Source organism: Dendropsophus ebraccatus, chromosome 1 (assembly GCF_027789765.1).
Source record: "Dendropsophus ebraccatus isolate aDenEbr1 chromosome 1, aDenEbr1.pat, whole genome shotgun sequence".
Taxonomy (NCBI): Eukaryota; Metazoa; Chordata; class Amphibia; order Anura; family Hylidae; genus Dendropsophus; species Dendropsophus ebraccatus.
Genome location: NC_091454.1, coordinates 182,614,974 through 182,625,763, shown reverse-complemented (window position 1 = coordinate 182,625,763; position 10,790 = coordinate 182,614,974). Strand labels below are relative to the sequence as shown.

Below are 10,790 nucleotides of genomic sequence, written 5' to 3'. Positions count from 1 at the left end.
GGGCCGAGGGGAGAACGGACGGCCATATTGGATGAGGGCATACAGTAAACAATGAGACCGCCGGCAGCCATGACAAGTGAGGGCAGAGAGGGCTCCGCCCGAGGCCACGCCCTCTCAGTGTACCCGCACTGGACCAGGATTGCACCGAGTGCCTCCATCCAGCAGGGGGAACTCGCGGACGCTTGTCCCCTCCGTTCTCCAGGAAGCGGATGTGTGAGCGGCAGTTGCACTGGGGCTGGGAGTGAGAGCAGCCAAGTCATAACCGGGGACACAGAGAGAACGGGAGCCGGGCTCGGCCGCACACACCCTCCTGCTTCCACATGCTAGGTGAGCTGTCCGGGGGACGGGACGGGGCCAGCATGGCGCAGGCTGGAGTGCTGGGCGGCGAGGGGTCCTAGTGCCCGTGTATACCGCTCCAGGCTGGAACCCTGCCCGGCCCCTCTATACTACTGTGTCCAGTCTATTGTTCTCATGGGTAGTAAATACACGGGAAGCATACGGTGTGCTCCGGGGGACCTCCATACCGTAATATCAGATAACAGGCTAGTGATGGCAGCAGCAGCACTGCGAGGCATTGTCTCCCAACCTATTGCCGAACTACAACTCCCATCATGCCTCGGTGTGTGGAGGATGCTAGGGCATGATGGGAATTATAGTTTTGCAACAGCTGGAGGCAAACACTGCTGTAATCTATAGCAATGATTACCATAGCAACAGCTTGTGTGTGTGTATGTGTATGTATGTATGTATATATATATATATGTATATATATATATGTGTGTGTGTAAGGTTATAACACCTATCTATCCCAGCACTCCTGAACAAAACTTCTTCACCCATCAGCCATAACATTAAAGAATACATTATCTGGTGACCATGGCGCCTCTCGGGATGGGATATGTTAGGGCCCTATTCCACCGAACGATTATCGTTCAGATTATCATTAAATCGTTCGAATCTAAACGATAATCGTTCGGTTGAAATGCAGTTAAAGATTAACGACCGAACAAGAAATCGTTGATCGTTTTATAAGACCTGGACCTATTTTTATCGTTGCTCGTTGGCAAATCGTTCGCATTGAATAAGACAATCGCAATTACGATCATAAGTAACGATTATCGTTCCATGGAAATGAGTGAACGTTTTCAGGTTTTTCGTAATAGCGGTCGTTTGAGATCGTCAATCGTTAATGATTATGCGAACGATAATCGTCCGGTGGAATAGGGCCCTTAGACGGCAAGTGATTAGACAGCTCTCGAAGGTGATGAGGAAGCTGGAAAATGAGCAAGCGTTAAGGCCCTATTCCACCAACAGATCTGACGACAGATTATCTGCCAAAGATTTGAAGCCAAACCCAGGAACGGACTATAATCAGAGAACAGGTCATAAAGGAAAGCCTGAGATTTCTCCTCTTTCCATATCCACTCCTGGGTTTGGCTTCAAATCTTTGTCAGATAATCTGTCGTCAGATCTGTTGGTGGAATAGGACCTTTACTGGGCCGGACTGTGATGGCTACAGCATGCCATCATCTCCAGAATATCCTGTGGGGTGGACCTGGTATACAGTGTTTAGTACCCACCAAAGGTGATCCGGGCAAGGACACTTGGGGACATTGATCTGATCCCACAGAGGAGGGACTATAGCGCAGATATCTGAGAATGTTACTTCTGACTATAATAGAACGTTGTCAGATCACACGGGAAGTATGGGGCTGTGTAGCTACAGAATGGGCATGGTGCCCTTGCTGACCCCTGTCACCCACCTGAAACATACAAAGGGTGTGTGACCATCAGAATCGGAGCATGGGCCGGAGATAGATGCTGGTCTGATGAATCACAATTTCTATTACTTCATTTGAGTGGGAAATAACACCAAGATACACTATGGAAGGGGTGTTAAACATGCCGCCCTCCAGCTGTTGCAAAACTACAATTCCCATCATGCCTGGGCAGCCAAAGCTTTAGGGATATGATAACCGGCAGTTTGATGATCTGGACAATCATCTACAGGGAAAACCTTGTGTCCTGGCATTATGTGTATATTATTATATATCACCTACCTAAACATTATACAGACAAGCCCCTCATCCCCTGTATTTCTGATCGCAGAAGACTCTATCAGCAGGGTAATGCCGCCCTGGCCACAGTACTAAAATAGTTTAGGAGTGAGGAACATGACAAAGGATAGGTTTACACTACGGAACCCAAGCAGAGAATTTCTGACGGATTTCGTAGCTCGCATGCCTTTCCACCGGCTCCATAGACACCATTCTATGGGCAGCCCGATTCCGCTATCCGCCCATGCATAGAATGGTGTCTATGGCACAGAGGCGCGCGGCCGTGAACGGGTACTAGCTATGGAATCAGTTGGAAATTCCCCACTTGGGTTCCGTAGTGTGAACGTACCCTAAGAGATCAAGTTGGTAACTTGGGCCCCAAATACTCCAGATCTTCCTCCGACTGATCATCTGTGGGAGGAGCTGCATGACAAGTCTGATCCTTGGAATCCGTATCTCACAACATACTGGACCTGAATCACTTTTTATGGTTACACTAACTTGTGGTTGGAACATTTATCAATAAACGAAATCCTCCCAATATATGGACCTGGTGCAGACCACCTGATCCTCCTGACACACCTCTCTACATACCAGACATACCCCGGCCACCGCTTGGATGTGTTTTGAGCCATTATATAGATGATAAATTCGACACAGCTATTCCAAGTTGTTTAGCCACATTCCTAATAGTTTTCTTCATCTGTAAAATATGTCTTTCATACACAGGATATTTCTTAGATCCTTTTCTGGTGCATTGGATTTATTAAACCAATACTGTGTGATACGACTACTACTACAGCACTATACACCATGCACATGGCTGACACAGTATGGTGCTATTCCTGGATGAGTATATCAGCCATGGACAGTGCGTTATATGACGCTCCTTGGTAATAAATGTTGGTCTGTATTGACAGGATGCAACATGGCGGCTGCTATGGAGACTGAGCCAGTTGGATTAGAGGTATTTGAGTCTGCAGAGCAAAGTGGCGGAGACCCAAAACCCGAACCCTTCTATGTTGAACGTCATTCATGGAGTCAGATGAGGAAGCTGCTTGCAGACACCAGGAAATACCATGGTTACATGATGGCCAAAGCCCCGCACAGCTTCACCTTTGTGAAGAGAAATGACCCAGATAGCCCTCACTCTGATCGCATGTACTATCTGGGTATGTGTAAGTATTACCATATTTCTCTATCACTAAAGACTGATGTGTGTACAGGTAATAGAGATCATACAGTCATCCTGGGAAAATAAAGGCAATGGTGGAATGTGCGTGTTAATGTTCTTAACCTGCTACGTAATGTAGTAGATCCCATACACTAGGGCTAGCAAACCTTGGCTCTCCAGCTGTCACAAATCTACAACTCGTATCATGCCTGGACGGCCAAAGCTTAGTTTTGCAAGAGCTGGAGAGCCAAGGTTCCAGTTCTCTGCCCTATACCAGAGGTCTCCAGCTGTTTTCCAGAATTCCTCACAGCCACGTAGCATGCTTGGAACGTGGGCTTTCCAGCTGTTGCAATACTACAAATCTCAGCATGCCCCGACAGATGTAAACCAGGAGGTCAATGATCCTTTGTACATTTTGTAGCCTATATTTTTAAGCCCCAGTGCGGGATAACATTTCCTTGGATTAGGAGGTAGAGCACCTCACCGACCTAATATAATGATGACTGAATCAAAGACTGCCTTTACTCTGAGCTAAGTGATACTGTCTGGGGCTGGCATAGGGGGTCTCTCCATGGCACACTCAGAAGGGGCCATGGGGCTGACATATGGAAAGATATTTGGAGTCCTCCCTCTGTGGAGATCCTTTAGTGTTCCTTATCTATTTCAGTTCTCATTCATTCTTATCTATAGCAGGAATGAGAAACCTTCGACCCACCAACTGCTGCAAAACTATAGTACATGCCTTGACTGCTGAAGATTTGTTAGTTCAGCAACAGCTGGTGGGCTGCAGGTTGCCCTTCCCTGATCTAATATAAAGATTATTCCACACGATCAGTGCTGGCGCCAGCAATTTATTTTTTTACATAGCTTCTGTTTTTCCTGGTTAAAGGGAACCATTCACCCCGTGGCCCCCGGCAGAAACTGACATACAGTGACATAAAGGTCAATATACTTACCACATCGCTCCCGGTCCCGTCCCGGATCCCGTTGTTGACACGGAGAAATCGCCGATTCTTCTTCTCCCGCCCATTATGGTAATGAGCTGAGATGAGTCCAACGTCCATAGGAAACGACGGACGAGTCCAACTTATTCATGAGGTCCTCTTCTCGTCGCCGCCCATCCACGCCTCCTGGAACTTGATTGACGTTTTCAGTCTTCTGCCGAACTCCCGCGCAGGCGCCGCTGCGATGGTCTCGTCACCTCTTCTGCGCCTGCGCGGTAAACAGGAAACGTGTTCGAGCCAATCGGTGCACGCGCAGTAAACAGTGAAGCTGCGGAGCGGCTTCAATTGTGAACTGCGCATGCGCCGAAAACGACTGTCACGGCGCCTGCGCGGGATCCGGCGAGAAGAAAGAAGACGAGGAGGAAGAGGACCTGGCGTCAATCAAGTGTCGGAGGCGGGGAGAAGGCTGGACTTCGGACCCGGCGGCGCTCATTACCATAATGGGCGCGAGAACAAGAATCGTCGATTTCTCCGTGTCAACAACGGGCTTCGGGACGGGACCGGGAGCGATGTGGTAAGTATATTGACCTTTATGTCACTGTATGTCAGTTTCTGACGGGGGCCACGGGGTGAATGGTTCCCTTTAAAGGGGAAATCTACCAAAAACCTCCCTAAAATGGTGTATACTAGGAGCTGTTGGGAGAAATCTATGCACATTATGCAGAAACAGCTGCACCCACGTGTATGGAACCGGTTGAAGTTGCAACAGATGTGCCATCCTAAATTATCCTAAGGTTGGAATCACACTTGCAATTGTTAATGCATTTTTTTTTAACCAAAGCCAGGAGTAAATTCAAAAGAAAGAGAAACTATACTGGAAGAATAATTTTTCTCGTGCGTCTTTATTGGGGGACACAGATACCATGGGTATAGGCTGCTGCCACTAGGAGGCGCTGACACTAAGAGAAACAAAGGAAGTGACTCCTCCTGAGCAGGATATACCCGCCCACAGGCACTGAGGTAAACCAGTTTAGCTTAGTGTCAGTAGGAGGCAGACACAGGTCTGGGTTCTCCAGACCAGTTTCTTCCTTTATGTTTAGTTAGTTGGTTTTTCTTTTTCCTTCTAGGTCCTATGGATTCTTGGGCACGGTGGGTTATCTAAAACTCACCCTGATCCCCCCACTATGCAACCAGGGAACAGACCATAAATGTAAATGGGCTGTCACCCCTCGGTCGCCACCGGCCGGCAACGTGACACCAGGGCCCCAGATCAGTCTGACTATCTGGTCGCCTTTCTGCGGACTCTGTATCCGCACAGCCCCTTCCCGCCTCGCCCCCCAAAGCTTGGCGCGTTAAGGTGAGGCACCCACCGGCTGAAGACGACTGGGTGAGTATGTGCTCCTACCTGGTGAGTATATTCCCCCTGCCCTCCCTCCCAGGCCGCCATTTTATTCTCACCCGGGGTCTCCCCTCAGTAGCAGGCCAGCCCTCTCCACCATTTTATTTTTATTAGTGTCTCTCTCTGTGTGCCATGGGTTGCACTGTGAGGGATGTCCCTCCCCTGACTGAGTGCTGCACAGGCCGCAGCTTCCCGCACTTTTCCCTTCATGTGGCTCTAGAGACCATACTAAAGGATGCTCTGCCCCCTTTTCCCTAAGTCCCGCCCCTTACCGGGTGCCGCGGCATCCTGCCCCTTCTTTCCTCTATGGTGGCTCTCCAGAGTACTCACTGGGCTGACTCCGCCCCCTCCCGGTATGCCCCGCCCCCTTTTGGGCGCCGAGCGGCCTGCTTCATTCCTTTTTTATTATGTTTGGCTCTCACTGGAGCCTGCGCTGGGGAGGCCCCGCCTCCTTCGGTAGGCCCCGCCCCTTCCGGGTGCCGCGCCGGAGAATTGCGCCCTTTTTACAAGCTGTGGAGCCTGCACTGAAATGCTCCGCCCCCCTCCCGGTAGGCCCCGCCCCTTTTCGGGAACCAGGCGGACCGCAACATCACACCTTAGCCTTACTTGTGGCTCTATGTGGAGCCTTCACTGTAGGATGCCCCGCCCCCTCCCGGTAGGCCCCGCCCCTTTTCGGGTGCAGCGCGGACCGTGGCATCCCCCCCTTATGGCTCTCTCTGGAGCCTGCACTGAGGGATGCTGCTTCCCCCCTCCCCCTGCCACATGTGTGTATGTGTGTGTGGTCTCCTGATGGAGCTACTACACACACTGCTCTCTATTCCAGCAGCCTGGGACAATTGATGCATCTCTCCTGCCACCTACTGGTGGAAGTGATTATTACACCATTACATACAGGAAAATGGCTTGCATCAGGTTTTATTATGTCCTAGGTTCCTTGCACTGTTCCAGCAACCTTAGGCAGCAGATCCAGCATTTTTGGTGCTGGTTGACCCCTCCTGTGTCAGATTTTATATATATATACAATTACATTAATACATATATACAACCACATGCACACAGACACATTCCCCATCAGATTCAGTGTTTCTGTGCCCTCAGAGAGATCCTTCTGCTACATGGTGTCACAAGTAGGACGGAACCAGACACATTACCCGCTATCAGGTGGCGTATCTGTGCTCTGAGCAGAACCCTCTGCTACATGGTGTCACAAGTAGGATGGAACCAGACACATTACCCGCTATCAGGTGGCGTATCTGTGCTCTGAGCAGAACCCTCTGCTACATGGTGTCACAAGTAGGACGGAACCAGACACATTACCCGCTATCAGGTGGCGTATCTGTGCTCTGAGCAGAACCCTCTGCTACATGGTGTCACGCAGGAAACAGAACCAGACACATTACCCGCTATCAGGTGGCGTATCTGTGCTCTGAGCAGAACCCTCTGCTACATGGTGTCACGCAGGAAACAGAACCAGACACATTACCCGCTATCAGGTGGCGTATCTGTGCTCTGAGCAGAACCCTCTGCTACATGGTGTCACAAGTAGGATGGAACCAGACACATTACCCGCTATCAGGTGGCGTATCTGTGCTCTGAGCAGAACCCTCTGCTACATGGTGTCACAAGTAGGATGGAACCAGACACATTACCCGCTATCAGGTGGCGTATCTGTGCTCTGAGCAGAACCCTCTGCTACATGGTGTCTCGGTAAGTACATGGAACCAGACACGTTGCCTGTTTTCCAGGCAGTGTAATTGTGCTCTGAGCAGAACCCTCTGCTACATGGTGTCACAAGCACGACACGAAACCAGACACATTACCGTTCCTAGGGGGACTACTGTGTTCTCGGAACATGTGACATGGTGTCGCAAGCAGGACATGGAACCAGACACATTACCTCTTACTATGTGGTGTTCCTGTGCTCTCACTACAGAACCCTCTGCTACATGGTTTGTCATGCAGGTTATGGGACCAGACACATCACCCATTGTCAGTCGTTGTTCCTGTGTTACTCAGAGCTTTCTCCTCTGCTACAGGACATCATAGGTACAACAAATATCCTGTCATTCACATCACCCATTAGCGGGCGGTGCCTCAGACCTGCCTCTCATCTTCATGAAATAGATTCCCTTACTGCATGATGTCACATACATAGAACCGGACACGCTACCCCCTCCCAGATGGTGGTAAAAGGTTATTCAGAGCTTTACCCTCTGCTGCATGATATGGATACAACTACATTACCTGTAGTTCAGTGTGCACAGATTGTGGTATTCGGTTATACGATATAACACCTTCTTCAGGTCCACTCACTATCCTGGTGATGCTGGGCTTTTCTCGTGTCCAGTTCGCATTTACGTTGGGACACAGCCCTATCTTTTTCCCTGCTCCCATAGCACACTCTGTAGACCTATGTTACATGTCTTGTTTACATGTCTGACCAGGCACATTACCTGCTTCCAGTCCAGGTATTTGTATCTCTTGTATGCTGGTCCTCTGTTACTTACTGCTTGCAGCTAGTACGCTCGTGTTACCCTGTATATTACCTTTTCCTCCTCATAGGACTTCCATGATCTGTGCCTGTCACTTCAGGGGATCATCATAGGGTAACTTGTTACTACACCATGTTGTCTTCTATATGTTTCCCTTGACAAGTCTCATTACCTGCTCTCAGGCAGCGTAACCTTGGTGTCTTCCTGTTGGGCTGTATCCTTTCTAAAGCCCAAATATCCTGCTACGTGTTCCACTTCACAAGGTACAGAACCCCCTGCTTTATCTGCCCCGGACTGTTGTACTGTCTTACTCTGGTCCTCTAGGTGGCCGGCAGCATACAGATCCGGTCACTATTTCTCCTGGTACTGTCAGGGCGGTTCTTCTGTCCTTCATCTGGGCATAACGGCCACGTACTTGCATTTGTATTGCTGGCTGTTCACCAGTAGTATGGCTTGTATTGCTTAGACCGCCTCTTCTGCTATACTGCAGATGGTCCTCAGCAGCGTTTGGTCTTAGTTTCTCATGGTGCTCTACTTCCGGTAGCTGGCTTTGGTCAGCACCAGCCACTTTGCCTCTTCTCACTGATCTGTGTATAGTGAGGCCTCTCTGATCCCCAGGTAAAACAGTAAAGGGTTTCCTCTACCCCTGGTGTAGGTAGGACATCAACTGCCTACGTGACCATCACAGTACTACTGTAGGACTTCTCCTTCTGCATCTGCCTATGGCCAACATAGCAAGTATTTAGTCTTCTCTCTCTTAGGCAGCTGCAGTCTCACAGGGTGAACATTCCTGTTTACTGCCTGTACTGTTTCTCTAACGCCCTCAGCACAGGTGTATGGTCTCTTCGTGGTCTAGCTCCTCCAGGTGTCCTTGCTTGGCCATATGGACTATGGGGCATTGTTCTCATTTCGGTGTTTCGCAGTTCTCCCACATACACCATTACTCCTCTCTGGAGTAATGCACTGTTGTTCAAGACCCCCCTATCCTAGGGTTGGTTTTTTACCACTCAGCAAGGAAATCTTCAAACAGCCTTTTCCCTTCTCCACAAAGTTGGAATATTTAGTATAAGTATCCTCCAGATACTTTTCTGAGGACTGTTATCCGATATAGCTTCTTCCAACAGGTGGGTTTGGGTTCCGGCCCTCACTGGCCTCTATGAGCACTCCTGCTGGACTTCCTTGTCCTTGGTCTTCTTGTTGACCTGCCATGCTCTCCAGTCGGGACTCACTGTCCCCCTCTCTTATCTTGTCTCCATTGTGGAGTCCTCGAGAACTTAATCCCTTTAAAGGTGTCCTCTCTTTGCAATCAGGGGTGTTCAGGGGCCCATGTCTGGCCCTACCTAAGGCTCTATCGTCTCCACACTCATCACATTGTGTCCAGGCTTACATCTATTCGGCAAGTTGCCAATTCTCTATCATCTTGTCTCATTCGCTGTTAACGCCTTCTTGTTTCTCTGTGGCTCTGCCCACCAGAATGCATCTGGCTCTCGCCTTTCATTGCCTGAGGCTCCGGTTGAGCTGGTTGATCCTTTGATCTCTTCCATGTGGCCATTAGTCTCTGCATAATGTTTTTTCTTACTGTTCTGCTCTTACCAAGCAACGTCTCTGCTCACATTTTGAGGCGTTGATTTCTAGATCTAGTCTACATATGGGCTCGAGTCTTAGAGATCTAGTCTACATATGGGCTCGAGTCTATCTATTAACTGCTGTGCCCATTGTCCTGTGACAACTCCCGTGCCCATCAGCCTTACCTCGACCTCCCTCAACAGTTTTCTTCTGGGACTCCTTGCTCTCGAGTACCTCTAGGCCTTCCTTGGAGCGGAGTGTTTTATATGATCGACCTCCTTTCTAAGGCTTTAACAGCCCATGGAGTTGACTTTTTCCCAGCTTACCGGCTTTCCTCTGCTCCTCTTTTCTGTCGGGCACTGCGGGGAACCAGGTACTACTGTACTCCTTCCAGGTCAACTTACACAAGATTCTTATCGCGGTTTTCCTTTCTCCCGCTCCTTCCTTTCCCTGGACTGCTTTACGCTTGGAAAGCTTTATTCTTCATATTACCATCTATGTGTTTCTCAGATGGGGTCACTCATGTCATAGGCCATGGCTTCTCCCAGATCGCCATACTTCTCGCCATGCTTGAGCTTTGTCTTCTCAGTAAAGACTGTACTCCTATGCCTATGGAGCTTCCAGCCTGGCCATTATTCCCAGCTCCATAGTCAGGAACGCAGCTTCTCCTGCATCTCAGGTGGCACTTACTATGAGAGACGCTCAGTCCTTCTCCTTTATTTGACACCTTAGGCCTCTATGCGCCATGAAACATTTTCCAGTCTCTCCTGTCATGGTTGTATTTGCCTTTTTTCTGTTCTACCTCAGAGTAAGTCCCTGCCGCCTGTGGTCGCCTACTTGGCTGGGCGTCTGTTTTTTTTTTTTTTTTCCCCCACAGCTAGCCTACTAGTTCTGTTGGACTCAATGTTACATCATGTTGCTGGCTTCCGGGAAGGTCACAATCCACTCTGTCTGCAGTGCAGCACGTTGCTCCAGGGACTAGACCCGCTTTCCTTTGCCGCGGACCTGTCAGGGTTTTCTCTCATGCATTCAGCATCATCCCTTGCTCTATTCCTAGTTGATGGTTGTGTTGGTGCTATTCTGTACCTTCTCACCAAGCTCCTTGTCTAGCGTTTATCTTTCCCACCCCATGGACTGCTTTTGGACGTCCCATGGTAT

At 49.4% G+C, this 10,790-nt stretch overlaps 1 protein-coding gene across 2 annotated transcripts in view; it reads left to right on the top strand.

Moving 5' to 3' along the window:
• The first annotated feature begins 162 nt into the window (after window positions 1–162).
• The window catches only part of DPP8 (dipeptidyl peptidase 8), a 28,038-nt gene continuing 17,410 nt past the window's right edge, over window positions 163–10,790 (top strand). The window contains exons 1-2 of one of the 2 annotated variants that reach the window (XM_069985704.1): window positions 163–327; window positions 2,978–3,229. In XM_069985704.1, the coding sequence (XP_069841805.1) occupies window positions 321–327; window positions 2,978–3,229 (259 nt within the window). In that variant the 5' untranslated portion in view covers window positions 163–320. Of the gene's footprint in view, window positions 328–2,977; window positions 3,236–10,790 lie in introns of both variants that reach the window. The other variant, XM_069985695.1, reaches the window with a different exon arrangement.